This window comes from Vespula vulgaris, chromosome 18 (genome assembly GCF_905475345.1).
Source record: "Vespula vulgaris chromosome 18, iyVesVulg1.1, whole genome shotgun sequence".
Taxonomy (NCBI): domain Eukaryota; kingdom Metazoa; phylum Arthropoda; class Insecta; order Hymenoptera; family Vespidae; genus Vespula; species Vespula vulgaris.
Window position 1 is genome coordinate 4,110,607 of NC_066603.1, and position 21,604 is coordinate 4,132,210.

Consider the following 21,604-nt stretch of genomic DNA (forward strand, 5'->3'; position numbering starts at 1 on the left):
GAAAGACAGACAGAGAGACTGATAGAGGAAGGACGAAGGGAAGAAAATGAAGACGTTTTTGAGGCGTGTACTGGTCCAATAAACGCACTTATCTGCGGTCATTCGCACTAATTTTTTGCCACGCGATAAATATACACGACATACCCAACACACATACATACACACACCTATCTTTAATAGACGGCTTGTGACGATTCCTCTTGCTATTAAAGTATAAGAGCTCGTATGTGAAGTACGTATATCTACTATAATCCTGTGAAACGTCCTCCGTAAGAATACATATATATATATATATATATATATATATATATATATATATATATACTTACGTACGTATGTATATGAGATATATGCGACTAGTTTAAAAGTCGTGTTTCAAAGAAATCGCTTGTTGCATATTCTCTTTTATCTCGATATCAGCTTTGTACCTCCAACAAGAGAAAGTGGATACCGGGTAACAATGCTCGGGAAAAGTGGGAGTGAAAACGTTGGAAGATTAAAGCACCTTTTTTCTTTTTCCTTTTTTTTCTTTTTCCTTTTTCCTTTTTCTCATCTTCTCCTAATTACTTTATTACGATTTGTACCCTAGCTTGTAATAATAAACGGCGGGCTTTTTTGCTTCATAATTCAAGGGCAAATAATCTCGAGCAAAGTAATTATCGGGCCTTTTTATAGCTTCGACACAGCACACATACGCGCGCGCACATAGGACGCATAATATGTATGTATATGATACATGTATACGAATGCACCATGTTAGAAGCGTGTATAAGATACATAGATTATGCTTATAACGTCGCAGCATCCTTGACATCGTCGTTCTTTTTGATTTCGGTTTAGGGTGAGCATTCTTATCGATTCCTTTGGTTCTCCCCTCTTTCCCTTTCAACGATTGTTCCAGCCCTTGTTCCCCATGTCGCACATCGATGCGTGCAACTCAGAAAGGCCAGTCTCTCCTCCGTTGGTATGCCAGGCACGATAATTAGGAGGAAGCTAAAAGAAGACGCATTCGACGAAGTTACGAACCCAACCCTCCCTATGACCATCGAGCTTCGGATACCCGAACTCGTACGTTTAGATGAAATCCTCTTCCTTCTTTTCCCTCTTTTTTCTCTTCCTTCTTCTTTCTTCCGCTTTGCTCTTTCTCTCTGTCTCTCTCTGTCTCTTTTTTCTCTATTCCTCTCTTTCTCTATGCCTATGTTCTTTCTTTCTCTGTCTCTTTTTTCTCTCTATCTCTCTCTTTCTCTCTCTTTCTGTCTGGTTTTTCTTTCTCTTTTTCTCTTTCAAGTATTCAAGAGAAAGAACACAATAGCGATTCTTCTCACGTCACAGCGGACGGAAGGACAATATTTCTCATCATCGCGTTTACATCTAAGCCCCGTATCAGAGGCTGCTGATCTCTCTTCGCGACGAAAAAAACAGAAAGCCGTGAGATCGGCGGAAATTTTTCTCTCTTTTCCTCTCTCTCTCTCTCTCTCTCTGCTGTTTCTTTTTTGCGACGAGATCAAAGAGGAAAAAAGAAAACAATAGAGACAGAAAGGAGAAAACAAAGGAAAAAGAACAAAAAAAAAATAGAAGAAAATGACTCTCCTATCGGATCGTCCACGTTCCGTTCATTCATCTAACAATAAGCTTTCCAAAATCAAGAGTAGGAAATCTCAAGAATCGCTCTCGGCTCTCCTAACCTTTATCGCATTTTCTTCTTCTTCCTCCTCCTCCTTCTCTTCCTTCTCTTCCTCGCTGCGTTCACGCCTGTTTGAACAGTGTTCCCGTATTCTTGGCATTTCTCTCTCAGGATACGAGAACCCGTTATCGGTGGGACGAGGAGTGTGCAAATATCGCATAATACGGAAAGATCTGTGAGAGAGCAGTGATAAGAGCTCAACTTTGAGAGAGAGAAAGAGAGAGAGAGAGAGAGGAAGAAAAGGCCATGATGAGTTTCGATTCCAAAGAAATTTCTCATTTCTTTTCTCGTCTTTCTCAAACGATCAGTTTTAATGAAATGGTAATGAAATGACAATCGTTTAAAAATCTCGCAAATCGGCCATTTGTTAGGGGTATGTAATATGCGGCACAGCGTGGTGACTGCACGTTACCGTTAAGCATAGCGCCACTCAAAAATCGCGGGGTGAGTCATTTCTTTAAGCTGGTTATGGGCGGCACTCTTTCTCTCTCTTTTTCTCTTGTCGAGTCCTCATCAAAAGGCAGGCAGGCAGGCAGGCAGGCAAGCAAACCAACCAACCACCCACCCACTCACCCATTCCTGTCTCCGCCCAACGAGGCCGGTCGATCGTACGTACGTACCGTACCGTACTACTACGCTCGTTGGCTCTCGTGTACGCAATGAGAAAGTAAAAGAAAGAGAGAAAGAGAGGAGAGAGAGAGAGAGAAAAGAGAGCTACCTAGCAGTACTAAAAAAGAGACGAATATAACGTTAACAGGCTCGAACTCGTCGTCGTTCACATAATATCGCCATATACCTATTATATACTACATAGAGACTCTGATGAAACTCGGGCTACGGAAAATGTTTCGAGCTTCCTCCTCGAAGCGCGAGTGCTTCGAGACTCGTTTCTCTTGCTCTGCTTCGCGAGCGAGGACAGTGCGCGATGGAAGGTTGGATCCCGCTACCACCGTGCGCGTGCACCGACGAATAAGAGAGAAAGAGAGAGAGAGAGAGAGAGAGAGAGAGAGAGAGGAGAGAAAGAGGGGGAGAGAAAGAGGAAAGGGTAGGAGGGGGAACGGAGAGCGGATCGGACGGCGGCGAACGGAGGGAGAGACACGCCCTGCTGCAGGTCGATAACGGAACGAACGCATCCTCTCTCATGGTAGTTTCTCTCTCTCTCTTTTTCTCTCTCCCTCGCTTCGCTAGCAGTTCTCTTCTTGCTCTCCTACCTCCTTTCCTTCCTTCCTCACTCTAGCTTCCACCCTTCTTTACCTCCTTCTTCACCTCTTTCTCTCGCCGCAGTCTCTCTTTCGACCTTCTCATTTTATCCCGCATAGTCACGTACCACACCCGCTATTCTATCGGTGCCGACTGTGAGCGGATTTTCCGTACCTACTTTATTGTCGAATATATGTACATATGTATGTATGTATTATACAAGAGAGGGAGGGGGGGAGAGAGAGAGAGAAAGAGAGAGGGAGAAAAGAAAGAAGCTACCGAGCTCCGTTAGTCTTTCTTTCTCTCTCACATTCGAGCTTTCTTTCGCCCATCCCTCTCCCGTCTAGAGAGAATACAACGTGCTGCCGTGGATCGCATTATCACGCGCATCTAACCTCCGAGAAGGCTACGCCTGTCGGTATAGCGTGCCAACGAACCGAACGCGAACGTTTCCGAGCGAAACCGAAGCGTAGATACGACGGTAGCGCGTGCAAACGGGCTCTGCATCCGTGTATCCCCACTCTGCCACCCTAAACAGGGGGCCTCACTCATCCTCTCTCTCTTTCTCCCTCCCTCCCTCTCTCTCTTGCACGTGCACACTGCGTATATGCGGCCCTCTGCGCGCGTGACACGCACTTCGCTACAGAGATACGGATCGAAGGACGGTAGTCGAGGAAGCGGAACGACCGACTGTCCCTTTCTCTCTCTTTCTCTTTTTGTGCTCCCTTTCTTTCTTTTCTCTCTTTTTCTGTTGCAACGTTCGAGCCAACGAAGCAAAGGACTTGTCATGGGGTACGTCGCTCCGGGGTGCAATCCTCGTTTTCGATGTGTCCTCAAACCTCTCTGTTGAGGCCAAGGGACCTCTCACTCGTTTATTCTCTCGTTCTTCTTTGCTTTACTTCTAGCAGTCGCGTCACTCTCATACTGGTAACGGATAGCAGTCTGAACCATTCTTTTTGTGAAAATTGATATCGATATGCTTTTGGTCTTGTTTTATGATGACTGTCATTCTTTTTACAGAATATTTTAGATTAGTTACGATATATTGATGGCATCGACAATGGTTTTTTTCAAAGTAGGAAGTTCGCATCGTTTCTCGAGTTTTTGTTCTTTTCGAATAACGCATACACATGTATCATGGATATTTGCAAATAATACTTCCTGTAATATTTGATTAATACTATTATAATATATATACAGTATTCGAGTATTAAATTTCTCGAACAATTTTAATCATAGACCGTGCAATTTTCACTGACGCGTAAACAAAAATGGAATACAGTCGAAAGTCAATGATCGTTTTTTGTGTGTCTCTTCTTCCCTTTACCTTTCCCATTATTTCTTTCTTTCATAGCACACGTACACTATGGTTTATTTCCTTTCGTGCCTTCTCATTCGCGCAACGAATCTCCGATAATACTTCGGTAAAAGGAGAAAGAAAAAATAAGAGGTATATACATCATATATATACATATATATATATATATATATATATATATATACATACATACATATATATTATATATATATATATATAGAGGGAGAGAGAAACAGAGATAAAAGGGATAAAGAAAAAGGAGGAGCGGAAAAAGGAACGAAGGTAGCACATGCTCTCTGCTTTTTCTGAATGCTGTGAGGCAGCCGGAATATTCCGATTGGAAACGCTCGCGAGAGACGTTATTGTTCGGACCATCCAGTCACGATTCATGCCAATCGTTGCGCTTGGAATCGCTGTGACGTTCAGCGAGAATATGAGACGAAAAAGCAGCCAGTGCGACGGTTAATATCATTGTTTTCTTTCCCTTTTTTCTCTAGGAATCATATTTTCCGTTTTGAATTTTTGTCTAGGAACGTTCGTTCGTTGGATTAATCAACGAGCAAAAGATCAGACGTGGTAGTGCTTTTCAGACACATCATTTATTTTTAGTAGCTTAGACGTATAGTGTTTTTTTTTTTTTTATAAATTTTAAACGATCAAGATTTTGAGAAACAGTCTAAACTTAATTTGTTAAATGTAATTATTATATAATTTTGTAAGTGTTGCCACGATATTTGCAATCAGAATTCCAAAATATTCTACCTTTAAAGGAATTTAAAGAAATAATTAATTAAAAAGTTTGTAAATTTTTTAAGGAGTCAGTTAGAAGTCTGTAAATTTTGAGATAAATATAAAGCTGAACGATGTTTTCATTTGTAAATTTTCGACTTTAAATGATCGCGTTCGAATCACTACACATTAGGAGGAGAATTATGGGATTGGAGTGGTCGATAAACGACGTCGGCCTAACTTCGGTCGAACGCGTTGCAAGGGAGTAGACCTATGTACTACGTATGTACATAGTACGTGCGGTATGATAGTATATAAGGAAGAAAGAGAAGGAGGAGGAGAAGGAGGAGGTGGAGGAAGAATAAGAAGAAGAAGAGAAGACGAAGAAGAATCGAAAAAAGTGGTGGTCGTCGTCGAGCGTAGCAGCGCTTGGCTTCCATTCGGAGTAGAAGCCGATGGCGTCAGCCGGTCTGGCTCGACACATTCGCGAGGGTTTGTCATAGGGTAAAGGAAAGAGGAGGCAAGGTGGAAGGAAGCGTGTGTGGGGTTCGTGGCGAGCTTGAAAAAGAGTCGAGTACGAAGGGAGGAGGTTAAGTAAAGTCCGTCGACGAGGACGACGACGACGACGACGACGACGACGACGACGACGACGACGTAAATATGCGACAAGTTAGCGTCCGCGTATATAAATCTAACCAGTGCTCACGGTGACAGGTCACGCAGTGGAGCTTTCTGCTTTAGCTCGCGGTGTTCCGTCCCACTTACCCACCTCGTCTACCCGCCTCGTCTACCGACTCACCTCATCTACCTGCATGAACGTATACACAGATACAATGAGAGAACTATGCGCTCACTGGTAACCCTCCGCGCAACCACCTTCGTCAGAGTAATGCGACGACGTTCTGACTCTGTATGTCGGATTGCGTCGATAGTTAACCGGAGAGCAGATTCTACCGGGGATCCTGGAGAGGAAATGCGAAGCAATGTATTCCAGTGTTCTAGGCTTTGCGCGCTCGTTCGGTGTTAATATAGGTATACAAGTACATAGGGTGTACTTCGGCACGTGGAATCTCCTGTAGCTCTGTTATGGACATACGAAAACAATGAAAAGGCTTCTATACAAACATGTACCTTATTTGACCTTGTTTCAAAGTTACATCCGTACATTTGTGTTCCAGCAGTTCTTATCATAAACTCATTGCGGGCTAATAGAATTGGTTGAAATATGGAATGAGGTTGCCAAAGATGGTTTGGAATGTTGGAAAAGATAAGAAACTTTATGCAACGACGATTAGGACTTTGCAACTGAGTGATAAATAATCGAGTTTCAAAAGTTTCCCGTAAAGATAAAAAAACTACGTATGAAAAGGAAGTTTTAAAAACGAATATATTTAGAAAAAAAAGGGTAAAAGAAATAAATTTTTTCCGTTTTTGTCTCTTCGATTCAATCTTGGAAATTCGTCCCACACGTTAAGGTACACCCTATATAAAGTAGCACCATCGATATCAGGATATCTCCTTTCTTCGCGGTATGTTGCCGACATTTCGGCATAAAGCTATCCTCGCGTGACCAATGCGTCCAGCAGCACCCTCCGAAAGGGCTCTCGAGTGTTCGCATATGTAAACAGGAAAGTTAAAACCGTGGCAAAGCTTCTCTTTCCAGTGACTACCGACAAAGTAGGGGCACTGGCAAGGATATAGCGACTGGCGTGTAATCAATATCGGGGGGTACCTTGTCCTTTAAACGTGATTAGGGACAATACACAGGTGAAGGAGACTCGACTAAAAGAAAAATGCAATGTTCGTTTGATGGCTCGTTCTCGAGGGACATTCGACAACGGCAATGGGACGTTAAAGATGAACGGGTAATATGATCGCGTGTCGACGAGATAAAGGAAGAGAGGGAAAGGATTGTTATTGCCCTGGCTTCTACGTTGGTGATCGTTTCCTGTGATATTGAGGTATAGTGAGATATAGCGCTCTGGAAACCCTTGTTTCACCCACAGAAATTAACAAATGTATCTAGAACATTCAAATACAGTGTCCAAATGGAATATTTAATATCCAATGTAGTAGACGTTTTGAAGCAAATTTTGTTAAATTTTTCATGAAGCTAGGAATTAGGTATGAGAAAGTTTTTTTTTTAGGTGATTTAGTGAAAATACAACGTTGAAATGTTTAAAAACGTTCAGTTTTATATTATTCAATAACGTAATATCGATTAATTTTTAACAGAAATGCATCAACATACAAAATAAATATGAATTGATATTGTCTAAATATTTTGGTATAACAAAAACGTAACGTATTATATTTCCTCGTAAATGTTTTTTTAATTGAGGTTTTATCCGACAAAGTAAGACATCTTTTAGAGCATCTCGGGAGGGTGCGTAAAATCGACCGGAAAAGAAGAAGGAACGCAATAAGTAGGAGGCGTGAGAGAGGAGAGGGTCGTTGAGAGGTCACGCAGTGCTACCGACAGTGATGGCAGCGGTGGCAGCTTTCGTGAAATTACTCAACTCCCTGGTATACGTTTAACTCGGCGGCTGTTACGAGAGCAAAAGCAGAATGCAAAAAGGAAACTCTGGAAGGTGTACTATGCGCGCGTGCGTGTGGTGGTAGTACGGTGGTGAGAGGAAAAACGACGTGATATGCGTGCGTGTGTATATAGGAGAAATGGCAGATGGCGCGAGCAGACTAGTTGCGTTAACCCCTACACTTTTCTTTCACCTCACTGTTCCTCCCTCCTTCTCTCTCTCTCTCTCTCTCTCTCTCTTTCATTTCCCCCCTCTCATAAATATGGCAATCGTCACGCGACTCGCAAAAACCGGCGAATGATATCGTCGTTTCTGAACCAACGGAGCTGGTCTATTGATAAAGGGAATAATTCGAGAACTCTTCTAGGTAACGCGCGAAAACTTATTGTCCTCGTTTGAACGATAAAATGGTTCGCGTGATCTACCGTGCTAGATTGTATGTACATAGTACGAGATATCTTTCATTTGCTTTTTACCTCGTATAATACGTACATACGTACATACATACTCATATTTGAAATGAGCGTTTTTTGGTTTCATTCGTGTGCTCACGTGAAAAAATCGTAAAGCATAGGAAATGATTTACAAGGTAGAAAAAGAACTGATCAACCGTTGCCGTGTGAACGTGGCACGTGCTGAATTTTAAGTATACGAAAGGTGTTGTCATTCCTATGTGAACGCAATATGTTCTACTATACCTTTGTATTACATTCGCATTTCAAAGTCAGTCGACGTTAACGAGCCAATGTCCGAATCTCCTTCTTCTGTCCAGGTGTGTACCGCCTGCTGCTACATAGAATCGATGATAGGCGGAGCGTGGAATGGGGCTCTGTAGCTTGGTAAAACAATAGGTATGTACTACCTGCTCTCTACCTCTACCCCACGTTTAATTTCTCTACTCCTTCCTTTCATTCTTGTAAATCTAAAGCTATTATATCCGCATTAAAAGCTCCTCGTATTACATGGCTTTACGTATGTACATATACTCATGGGGACAATGATACGTATAAGAGTAAGTATGCAGATATCGGGGACGTTGACTTTAGAAAATTTCAAAAGCTCATTGATTGAAACTATATAATATATATACGTATATATACATTGAAAAATGTTTGGTAATACGATCGATCGTATAATTTGATGCAAATGATTATAATGAATATATCTGGAATAATGGAAATGTGTTATTATCACGAAGGATTTGAATTCAGTCAACGTTTAATGACTTAAGTAAAGCCTTAGACCATATCTCCAGCGAGCCTCAATCTTCTATGAACTTCAACTAACAGTAAGGAAGTCGGAGATATCACTGTAGCTACCGTTCCTAAATGCAGGTAGAAAACAAATATTCTTTATTTCTTTTTGTTAAGAAAATAGTAAATAACGCAGCTAAAAGGAAAAGAAAGCTTCTATAAAATTCGAGTAGTTACTATTTTTATATTGAATTTTTAATCACTATTATACTAGTGAACGATTAAGAGATAACGAATAATTACTTCACAATAGAACTTGTTCGAAGAATAATTATGTAATTATGAAATATATTAAAGGATTAAATTAATGAGAAATACGTAAATAAGTCGAACAATGCGAATTAAGTATATATAAATTACAAAATAAATATAAATAGGTTATTCGGAAAATTGATTAAGATTTTCAAAGAAAATTCGAATTATACATCAATATTATATCATATCGTAAATATACGTTTTACGTATTTTACATGTGTTTATATCCGCCAATCCTATATTCTTAAAGTTTATTATAGCTATTCGATAAGAAAGTCATTCAATAAAAGATGATTATTTTACGAATCTCTCAGTATAGATAATCAAATTCGACGATTATTTAGAGAACTTGATCGATCCAACGACTATTGACATATTCATCAACAACGTTTTCCAGTTGACAAGAAGATAAGAAAACTGAAATCGCATTTCTTATTCGAACAAATCGAACGAAAATGAAATAAAATCAAATTCATGAAATTTGATTTACTTGATACGTATTATCCGATTTGTTGATTTATTTACGTCTCGGCATAATGATCGATTTCATTCGTCCGACTTTAATTCTTTTTTGTCAAAAGAAGATTTCATAAGAACGACCCAAATAACGAACTTGACTCCAACACGACGACGTGGGAAGGAGTAGGAGAAGAACGTGCGGCCGGCGGTCCCACCCTCCCTTGATCTTCGGTGAAAGGTACTTCTCGCGAATATCTCGAGGACGCTCGACCGTTTTATCACGAGTTCCCTTTCTATTGAATCGCGCCGTCGTGCGGTGAGAGGAAAGCTCATTCAATCGATCCGCCTTGCGCGCTTTTACCACCATTCGACGGAAATTGGTACGACACCTAGATGAAGGATCACCCAGAGGAACTCTCTTTCTCTCTCTTTATCTATCTATCTTATCCGGTAACGTCTCGCTTGGAATTTGATTAAATTCCGATTGATGTCACTTTCTAAATACGCCCCTTGAATTAGAATTACGTACCAACGTAACTACGTTTATTCTCTCGTTCATTAAAAACCGATCATTCGGGAATATTCCGAGTTGAGTATCGTTCTCTCGTAATCGTAGATAATTTGCAACTTATTCGCCCTCGCGAATTAAAATAGTAGTTGCTTAATTGTTATATAAAGAAAGGAAAATTGTATAATAAAGAAAAATATTGAATATATGCTTATGGAGAACGTTTAACGATTATGTTGAATCCTTGACATTAAATGTTTTAATCTAATATAATAATGAAATAAATTATTACGATTGAAATAATGAAACAATGGTATCTATTTAAAAAATTAATGATCAGTTTGTACAGATTAATTTAAACGGGACGTTGAAAACAAAAAAATTATTATAGAATATCTGCGAAAAGTTAATCGGTAAATGAGAAAGAACTCCAGTGGTCCTGTGAGATATGCGATGTGATCGGAAAAGGCAATAAACGCTGATATTGTGCATCGCGAGTGGTACGAATGCCCGATTGTCCGTTGTTTACGAGTCACGAAAGAGAAAGAGAGAGAGACAAAGAGAGAAAGAGAGAGAGAGAGAGAGAGAGAGAGAGAGAGAGAGAGAGAGAGAGAGATTATACAAATAGAAATAGATATAGCCTGGCACGCTGAGCGTGTTCAGCGCAACGGCTGCTGTAGTATAGGTGCATTAATAATGTAGACGTGCATATGGTGTGCAGTGAGCGCTTGGTGGCGCGCTGACTAGGATCAATGCTCCGCTCGCGATCTATACAGTAAAGTGCAATATAGGTAACGACAAACCGAACTGGCTCTCTCTCTCTTTCTGTATAGGAAACAACACCGTTACGCGGCACGCGGCTCGTTTCGATGGAAGTTATTCGAAAATATTCGTTCTAGGCGTGGCTCTGAACTCGCTCGTGAGAATAAGCACAAGGACGCGAAAGCGTCGATTACTATTTAACGCGGTTCTTGTTACTTGACGTACCTTCGATGAGAATATGTTGTTCGTATGAAAAAGAAAGAGAAAGAGAAGGAGAGAGAGAGAGAGAGAAAGAGAATACCTTTCTCGCGAATAGACTAAATTCTTTGCCAGATTTTTCATAAAATGGTATGTCATCGACGACTAAATAGGACATCTCATTTTTAAATTCTTTGCACTATAATTAATTATTTTTTTATTTTAGGTCTGTCCAATGGTGTATTTGGTTATTTCTGATTTTCTTTTTTTCCATTTTGATATTTTAAGAAAGAAAACTTAGGTATTAGTTAGAATTTTATGAATAATTATTTGAGATCACGAACGTGAAGATGTTTCAGCTTCACAATTGTCATATTTGTCTGGATCAATTAAAATGGCACAATCCGTTGATATAATTGGTTGACAGATTTTGTAAAAGAGCTTGACCTCGATTGAATCTTCTGGTATGTCAAGAGTTTCTATGACGTCACGTGAAGAGTAATGTGTTCTTTATAGAAGTGAAAATTATTGGAATCTTTGAGATTTTAGCTCAATCTAACGGAAGAGTTAATTTAAATAATTAATTATTTTATAACTTAATTTTTGTTCGCATCTATAAGAAATTATATCATGTGAAAATTTCTCTATTACTTGTATTAACATAATTATATTAGATTTGGTAAAATTTATATATAAAAAATATGAAAAACTTTAGATATGTGAAACAACAATTCAATTTATGATAAAACGAAATTAATTTCAAATAATACATGTATGCATGTGTGTGTGTGTGTGTGTGTGTCAGTGTGCGATTTTAACGTTACATGGCGTTATAGAATGTTAAACTCGATAGTATGTTTTTTATAGGATAATATACATTCATATTCGCCCACGGAAATATTTCGGACTATTAATGTCCGAAAGGAACCTATCGTTAAAATTGTTATAATGTGTGATATGAATCTGATCTATAATAAATGCACAATGAGGTATATTGATTTCCGAGGTTTTCTATAAAACGTTGAAGAGATATTTGTAATTATCGATTTATAAATAAAACATTTTACTTACATTATTTTTCCAAACCGATGTTAATGAATAATAATTACTTGTTTTATCTTTTTACAAAGTTCTATAGGCCGGGTAAATTCGTAATATAAGTAAATTTAGAGTTCAATTTGTGTAATTCTTAAATTCCCATTAATCGATTATCTCCTATCGATGAATTTTTTTGCCTATGAACGAATGGGTACGATGGATTGCAATAAAAGAAGAGAAATAGGAAAGCCAATGGGTATGAATACGGCATGATTCGGGCAGATATACAAACACATATCGTTTTGTGATTCAGCGATAACGTACTTTATAAATTTATTCACAGGATTTAAATTAATCAAGTAGTATACAGTTAAGGTTCTTATTTTTTTTACTCGATTTTTCTTGTCGTCGCGATTGTTGTTGTTGCTGTTGTTATCATCCACGAAGCAAACGCGAGACTCCGTCGTCTTTCTTTCATTTGTTTTCATTTATTCATTTATTTTTCGAAACGATCGCAAGCACAATACATATATCTGAGTCTCGATTACATGTTTTCGTACCTTCGTAGCACAGCAGCGGAAGATCTCTCAACCCCCTCTTTTTGTCTTTCGCATCTCCTCGTAATCTTTCCTTTTTTTTTTCATCTTTTCCTCTTTTATGCGATGAATAATATCTTACACGAGGCGAATTTCCATATACATATTTACATATCGTACAAATTAGTCGTTCCTTCGTTTTCATCGTGAATCGGACATATAAAATTACAAAAAATCCTCTATCTATTTCGAGAATTCAAAACTGTTATAAGCGAAGAACTCTATACGAGAATTACGTATAGTAAATATATATATATAGATGCCATTATGTTTGTATGTATGTTTGTCATTGTGCGCGAGTATTCGATGTGATACAGGCGCACGCATATATATTTTGCACGTATGTATGTACATAAACGTACACGCGTTACAACGACACGCGTACGTGCGGCCATCCATATACACATATATACAAGGTACAACCACCCGCTGATACACGACAGCGCAAAGCTATTTACACGTTTATACTCGTAAAGTAAATATTTACATGTACGTGGGGCTAAAATAAAAAAAACTCGCCAGCGAGAGACGATTTTAAGATAAGGATTTACGCATCAGACGACGAAAAACGGAGTGATGCTTACGTCTTTTATTGCCCCTTGTGATCGCAGCGGATGAGGTCTAGAACGAAAGAAGAGAGAGGGAAGAAGGAAAACAAGTTCACCGATAAACCAGCGGCTTTTATAACGATGGAAGATAAAAAATAAAAAGCAAAAAATATGCCACGTTCGGGATAAGGTAGAAAATGAGGAGAAAAGGGAAGGGAAAAAGGAGCAGCAGCAGCAGCAGGACGAGGAGGAGGAGGAGGAGAAGAAAGAAAGAGGGAAAGGAGAAATACACGCTGTTACTGGAGACCCTCATTTCGCGAAGAAAACCTTAAATCGAAGAGATGTTCGCGAAGGAAAGTACTATTATTTTTCTTAAACATCGATATTCATAATAATGTACTTACGTTTAAAATTGTTAAAAGCTTTGATATGATTATTTTTTTGAGTTTTGTTCGGAAAACAAGGGCTTACGAAATACTGCAAATGGCATGTTAGAGGTGCGTTTTACCATGAAATTACACTTCGAGCGTATTCGTATATCTCCTTCTTTTTCTTTTTCTTTCTCTTGTCCGCTACTTTCGATACCGATGATCAAACAGACGTGTTCGCTAACGATCTCTTTTCTGAGCGTACTAGGTAGTAGTAAGGCTAGTAAAGTAAAGATAGGCGTAGTATGTCGTTTCTCGCTCTGTATCTGTCGAAGAAAAAGGAGAGGAAGATAAAGTAGAGGATGAATAAGTGAAAGATAGAGAGAGAGAATAAATAATAGCGTACAGCGTTTAGGAGGATAAGAGAAGGTTTGAGGTAATCACAAAGCTGGAGAAAAACTAGCGAGAAGACTAAACGAGATAGGCCTGACCGGACGAGGGTGGTGGGGGTGGCGAGGAGGGTGGTTGTTGTTGTCTCCAAGTGGATCTCTCGAGCGTCGAATAATCGGAATCAATGGACGAATATATATGCTCGGACAAGGGTCTCGTGTGATCCTCGGTAGCGAGCATAGGATTCGTAGGAGCGAGGCTGCCAGCTGGCACAGTGACCGCATCGCGATAGACGTGATTGACGGTCAGCCGAGCTTGTGGCGAGGATGGTGGAGGTTGTTGATGGTGAGAGGAAATGGTACCGCAGGAATAAGCGGGCGGAGCGTGTTGCAATATCAACGCGGAGGAACCACTGCTGGTCGTAGTGTCCTTAAAAAACGTACGCTGTCGATCTTGAGATCGAAACGTCGAAGGATTGTTTAATTTTCTACCAACACTGTCCATCGCGTAGGTGTTGATATTGCGTTTATAGACGAGAGGAGAGGATTTGTTATCGAGGGAGACATCACCGGACGCTGTGCTCGCGATGTTTCGCGTACTCGTAGGAGGTGCTGTCGATGGTGGTGGCGGTGGTATCGCGTATTTCAGACGTTCCCAAAATCTTTTTTCACCCCACGTCAATATGAGCGCGGCGTTATGTAGATACGGTCGCAATTCGGGATCCCTCTCGAGCTCGGGACCTAGATTGGCAGCCTGAACAACGATCAGCTGATTTGCTCTACCGCGTAATGCTTCGTGAAAGGCTGCTCGTAGCTCGAAACGAGACCATTCCGTTTGAAGGAAGTTCCGCGTAAGGACGATCAAGGTACGACGCGAAGCATCGACTGCCTCGAGAATAGCCGGCGCCGGTGCCGAGGTACGCAGCATGCACGGTAAATCACGGTGGTGAAGGCATAATCTTAGAGCCGTAGGTTCGTGCTCGAGCTCGGCTGCCAACGAATGAAGTACAAAATCTTCGTCGTTCGGGCTGTACGAGACGTAACAATCGTATAGACGTTCACGGTCCATGTCGTAGCACGAGGTTATGCCCCCTGTCGATACCATAGTCGCACCACCGGTCGCACTAGTTTTAGCAGGTTTCGTGCGTAGAAATCGTAGTCCGTACTTGGAGTAAGCCCATGCACCAACTGGTTCACGAAATACGAAGGCGAGCACTACGATGAGAAGAAGCACCAGTAAGGCCGACAATGTCGCGGCTACCAGAGGTAGATAATCCGATATCATTATGCTCTCGATCATTCCACCGCTTTGAGAGAAATAGTCCGAACATGCGGTCTCGTTGACATTTAGTCGACGTCGATAAGTCGGTCTGGTGTCACCACCACCGTAATAGCACCAGACGTCGTTCGTGTCGACGACTTTGTGCGCGTTATCGGATACCCAGGAGGACAATTCTTGAAGAAACTTGCAACGACAGGACCAAGGATTGTTACCCAAGGAGAGTTCGACGAGACGAGCGTTGAGCGTGACTTGCCAAACAGGAAATGTGACGAGGCGATTCCCGCTAAGACGTAGTATCTCGAGCGAACGCAATGGTAAAAAGGTCAGGTTTCCGATAAAACCGATTTGATTGTTTTGCAAATAGAGCTCGCGCAGATGAGATAAACGCTCGAATTCGAAACCTTTAAGTTCGCGTATACGATTGTCCTCGAGATGAAGTATCTGGAGATTGTTCAGACCATTGAAGGTACGGTTTTGAATTGATTCGATTCCGCTACCGTTCACGTAGAGCACGCGCATGTTCTTACGCCCGATGAAAACGTGATTCAGTAATTCACGGAGCACGTTACCATCGAGATAGACCTCGGTCGCGTCCATTGGTATACGTCGTGGTATCTCTTCGACGCCAAGACCGGAACAGTCGACGGCATTCGTACTCCAGGTACGATCGTTGTAACACTTGCAGCCATTCGGACAAGTCATTTCGCAGTCACAGGCATCGTAATCGCAGCAATGACAGAGAGCAAAACAGTGTGCCTCGTAGCGACAGAGAAATTGATTGGAACGTGCCGTCGAAGCCGGTATGATAGCGACGCCACGTGGTCCGGACGTTCGGCACATTACATTATCCAAGTCCATTACACGCGGATACTCCCTCGTAGACGTTTGATTGTTGATTGCAGGCAACCAGTCCATCGAACAATTACAGTAGAATGGATTACCTCCGATGTAGAACTCCGGTAGGGCCTTGTTTTCTGGTACCCTTGTTAATAGCAAGGCCGTCAGCTCCATCGTCTCGATCATGTTGGCGTACATATCGACGCGAGTCAGATTGACTTTTTTTACGAAGGTATTAGGATGTACGATGCTTATGTAATTGTTGTTTATAAAGAGCAACTCGACGCTGTCCGGCACGGACAAGGACGTTAGCTCGGTTATGCGGTTGTGACTGGCGTCGAGGGTCTTCACCTTCGAGTTTCGAAGTTCGTAATAGTTGTCGAGTTTCTCGATAAAGTTACCGTGTATATCGAGCCACTTTAGGTTACCCGGTATGAAGGCGTAATCAAACCACTCGATATGGTTTTCCGATAAATTCAAAAGTAGCAGACTCGCAATGCTGGTGAATATGCCGTTTATATCCGATAGGAAGTTGCCATCGAGTCGAATAGCCTCCAGTTTGATGTTCCGTTCGAAAGCATGCATGTCAACATGTTGCACTTTGTTTCTGGCCAGATTTAAGATTTGAAGATTCGGTAGATCCCAAAGCATGCCACGAGATAAATTACCGATGTCGTTGCCGATCAAGCGTAATCCAGTAAGCTGATGAAGATTACGGAAGGAGCCATTGTGAAAGCTCCCAATACGATTTTCGCCGAGATCGAGGGTCTTTAAGAAAGCAAGGTCGCGTAGCGCTTCTGGCACGGAAGTAAGCTCGTTGCCGCTCAAATCCAATTCTTTTAAATCCGAACAATTTCGGAATGCCATGGGATCCACACTGGCGATCAAATTTCCAGATAAAGTAAGACGATTTAGGACGAACAACCCATTGAGAAGTTGTGCTCCAACGCTGCGAAGCTTATTGTCGGATAGTTCGAGGGTATGTAGATTGTAGAGCGGTAAAAAGGCGTTACTCTCGATGTAATCGATCGAATTGTTACGTAGATCGAGTATTTGAAGAAAAAAGAGATCCTTGAACATGCGAGCGTCGATGCGGGTTAACAGATTGTACGAAAGATCGAGAACGATCAATCGTATAAGGCCAAGAAACGACGTTTCATCGACTTGATCGCTATCGAGTCGATTGCCAGCGAGATTCAAAACCAACAGCTGCTCCAACCGAGTGAAAATACCCTTGGGTAAGTCGCCTAGTCCATTGTGCGCCAGGTGTATCTCCCGCAGTTCCCTCGTGCTTCCGAATAGACCCTCCGGAAGGGAAGCGAGGGAATTGTAACTAGCGTTAAAGGTACGTAGAACGGTAAGACCGGTCAGTGCACGGCTACCAATTTCGGCGATCGAATTTCGTTGCAGGTGTAACTCTTGTAATTGTCGCAAGCCAACCAACGGTCCATTGTTCGGTAGTCGTGTGAGTTCGTTACGCGATAGATCCAAAATTCGAACGTCTGCTCGACAAGACTCGTCGTTGATGTTATTGTTGCTACTACTGCTATTGTTGTCCTCCTCGGAAACATCCTGTCGGTGCGTCAGACCGATATCGAGGATATCGCGAATACGATTTCCCGTAAGATTCAAACTCTGCAAGTTATCCAAATCGCAGAGCAAATACGCTGGTAAAGATAACACATTGCTCTCGACTATTTCAAGGGTATGTAATTCTCGTAAACCCAATAACGAACCGGGTGCAAGTTCCAAGACGCGTTGAGCGCCCCACTCGGCATTGAACGTTTGTATAGTCAACTTCTTCAGCTCGATGAGAGATTGAAAAGCACCTCCTGATATCCTGAGTACTTTACATGCATGAACATGGAGCTCGTGAAGAGCAGGCAATCTTTGCCAACTATGAGCGTTCAATGTACTCTCGAAATGATGAACTTCGCTGCATCGTATCCTCAATTTCGTAGCACCGTCGAGGGACGATGCGAGGCTGGTTAAAGCGTTGGGATCGAGAACACGCAAAGTACAATCGGCTGTGGTACGAGTGTCATTCCCACTGTCGGAGGACCATCTGCACGAGGCACCACCGGTCAATGTTGCTGTTGTCGTTGCGAGGCACAAAAAGAGCAGCACATTAAGAGCGTAACGCCTTAACGCGTTCGCGACGTCGTTTGCGACGTCGTTCACCGTCATCTCGCGACGATGCACGCGGATTTCTTGCGCGAGCGGAAAGCCGATAGAACGAACGACGACGACAGATTTTTTTAGGAAATTTACCGAGAGAATGCCCTTTCCAGCCTTCGCTGTCGCGCACCGCGCGACAACCACCGTCGGTAATACACGTTTGCACAAGGGGTTGACACGCGCGCGCACGCACATACACACACGCACGGAGGAAAAGCACACACAGAGAGCAGATAGAGAAAGAGAGTCAGGCGGGGAGGAAGGTGGACGAGGGTGAGGGGAAGAAAGGGAGAGAAAGGGGGAGGGAGAGAGAGATCGAGAAAGGACACTCACACGGAAGGGCGCGCGCGCGCGCGCGCGAACGGACAGGCGGGTAGGCAGGCGCGAGGGAGCGCGCGCGCGCTCGCACACCTCCTATCACGTAAGTACAACGGACCGGCCCATTTCTTCCTTTGTTTTTTTTCTTTTTTCTCTTTCCCGGTGGGCCGATCCTGCGCCCTCGGCACCACCTTGCCCTCACGCTTTCTATCGATGTTACTCTACGCACTATCCCCTATTTATATCTCCTTCCTTCTTTCTTCTTTTCCTCCCTTTCCTTTTATCTTCTTTCGTTTTCTTTCTTTTCCTTTTCTTTTATTACGTTTTGTTTATATAAGTCGAAACGACACTATCACCTACTTTTCACCCATCACTGGTACTACCCCTTTTCGTTCTCCTCTCGTCTCATTCGACCAATACCGATATAAGAAAGCATGCGAGACAATTGATTCGACTTGGCTCGTGAACGATTTAATTTATTTCGTATATTTATCTATCGTCCTGTCACGAGCGTTTCGCGAGCGAGTTTCGCGTATATCAGACGGAGCGCGACCGCACGTCGTCCGAAGGTACGCTCGACTCGCACCAACCACTGCCACTGACTCGTCGCTCTCGCCACTAATATCACAGTCGCCACCATCGTCACCACCGCAGCGGTTACCTCCACAAGCTACCACCACCGGTCACGCTGACGCCGACGATGAACGCGCATCTTTTAAACGCTCCCTCTACTAGAGTTTAGAAACTTTCCTTCGTCTTTCTCTCTAGAGGTCGTCGAGTTATTGAAACCACATGGAAGAGAGCCCTAATATGAGACGCAATGAAGGAACATGTTCCGAATTCCATTCTCTTGCACGTATTTCGTTGTCGCTTCGATAAATATTGTCTTCTCATTTTTTGGATTTTATATCGAGCTCTCACTGTTAAGGAACATTTGTTGTTCTCAGATTCAACGTATCTACCCTCTTTGCGATAACGGTATAAGCTTGAGGTTGGTAACCCTAAGTACCAACCGTTGAATTTTTCTTTCTAGAGACCAAATTACAAATTTTATTCAACTCGAAGGGATATGGTGTTTCACGTAAAGAGATATTTGAATAACTTGCGTGTCAGGAACGAATAATTATATTGACGATATTTTTACTCGTATCGCTCTGTTCGATTTTTAAATTGAGGGAGCCACTATCTTGTCGCCACTATCGAGTATCTCCGACTGGTACGAGAAGTATACGAGCTATACTACTGGATAGTTAGAGACAAGCGTCCCCTTTGTGCCTTTGAATTTCGACTATTGACACGTGTACGCTGGGTCCTTTTCTGTCAAACTTTATACTTATTTCTATAAGATTGACGAAATAAATACGAAAATGAGGATACTTTGTGTATTGTGCACTTTGCTCGTCATCACTGTCACCTCGTTAGCACGTCCGCAGGGTAAGTATAGCTTTATGTAGATATGTCGCATATATATCGTCCGCTATCGTTTGTTTTCTTTTTCGTTGCGTCGGGTAACGTAATACGCCAAATGATATTCGTTAATTTTATCGCGCTTCTAATGTGGTAGCGCAGATTCAAATTTACATTTATTCATTTAATCGATCAATTCCTTTGAACGTATTTATATATCGTGTTAAAATAGAATAAAATTAATTTACGTTTCGACGTTATAGATGGAGAAAATGCCACCAAGATTACTACTGCAGTACCTTTGACAACTGCGATTAAAAAAAATGATTCTCTGAGCGGTACACCAGCGTCAACGGGAAAATCTAACGAGAAATCTAACAATGCTATTGCCTATACCACTCCAAGTGTTACTACTGTTGAAAAACAAAAGGAACATGCAGAACTTATGACTACACCCACAAAAACTGCGACTCTTGTAACATCAGATCCAAAGGTCGATTCGACTTTTGCAATTACATCAAGCGATAAAATCTCTAATACTACTGCTGCTGCACCAACCATCGTCACAACTACTACTACTACTACTGTTTCTAGTACTGCAACTGGTATCATCACTACAACCAATGCAGTTCCAACCAAAACCAGCAATTATTCTAATATAACTACAGCTATACCAGTTACAACCGCATGCCCTCCAGTACCAGGTCGCCACTTTGATGGTCTTAGCTTTTTAGGTACATAATGTTTAATATAACGTTTGAGAGATAATCTATTATATATTTCTTTTATTTCTCTTAATAATTCATTATTTGCTTTCTTTCAGGTGGCATAATTTTAACCATCTGCTTAATCGGAATTGGCATTTTTCTTTGCAAATATTGTCAACATATCTGCGAAGATAAATATCGTACTCTATGACTTATTATATAGTTCTATTGTAAAATATTTCATTTTTCTCTATACCACTGATATATAGATCTCAGAATTATAAATCATATTTTTATTTTCGTTATGTCGCTTATATTTCTTTTTATAATGTGAAATGTTACACGATTTATGCACTTTTAGAGATTGGTAATTATTTATACATACATACATACATATATACATGCATACATACATACGTACTTACATACATACATATATACGTACGTACGTACATACACACATACACATACATACATACATACATATATATATATATATATGTATATATATCCATCACGCTTATATTTCTTCGCATTAAATGCGATGCGATCGATGTGATCGGTAAAGTTACATTGCTAATCACATACGAGAACAAAACGTATCTCGACGAAAGGATGAACTTCGCTACGAATTAGTGAAAGAGTATTCCTTGCACAAACGAGTACAATTAATTAAGATAGCTTTATTTTACTTTTATATCACCTGTATTAAAGAAAAGTTATAGAATCTCGAGAGAGCAACGAGACTCTTCTTGTTTGTATAATATATATTTCTTTTATGTGTGTATCTTTATTGAAAGGAACAAATGTATATAACAAATAAATCTCAAAATTGTTCCACCAGGAACAATCCACTCACGTAATTAATACATTTACCCTTACATTTTATCTCACCCGTTTAGTCGGAATATATATCTTTGGATATATGCATTCATATGATAATTTTCGTGCAAATATATAATCATATATACTTGTATGAAATTAAATTTTGCATGAACCGAATCCGATATTCAATAAAAAAATAAAATAAAAT

The 21,604-nt window shown here is 41.1% G+C and overlaps 2 protein-coding genes across 2 annotated transcripts; one reads left to right on the forward strand and one right to left on the reverse strand.

Annotated features, from left to right (window-relative positions):
* Positions 1-12,241: 12,241 nt before the first annotated feature.
* Positions 12,242-19,544, reverse strand: LOC127070513 (toll-like receptor 7). Its single transcript, XM_051008613.1, has one exon. It carries the CDS (start codon positions 18,332-18,334, stop codon positions 13,925-13,927), a length of 4,410 nt encoding a protein of 1,469 aa, XP_050864570.1. The 5' UTR covers positions 18,335-19,544; the 3' UTR covers positions 12,242-13,924.
* A 129-nt stretch (positions 19,545-19,673) lies between these two features.
* LOC127070520 (uncharacterized) lies at positions 19,674-21,438 on the forward strand. The gene is made up of 3 exons (XM_051008622.1): positions 19,674-19,891; positions 20,128-20,598; positions 20,688-21,438. Exons 1-3 carry the CDS (start codon positions 19,825-19,827, stop codon positions 20,780-20,782), a joined length of 633 nt encoding a protein of 210 aa, XP_050864579.1. The 5' UTR covers positions 19,674-19,824; the 3' UTR covers positions 20,783-21,438.
* The last annotated feature ends 166 nt before the right edge of the window (positions 21,439-21,604 follow it).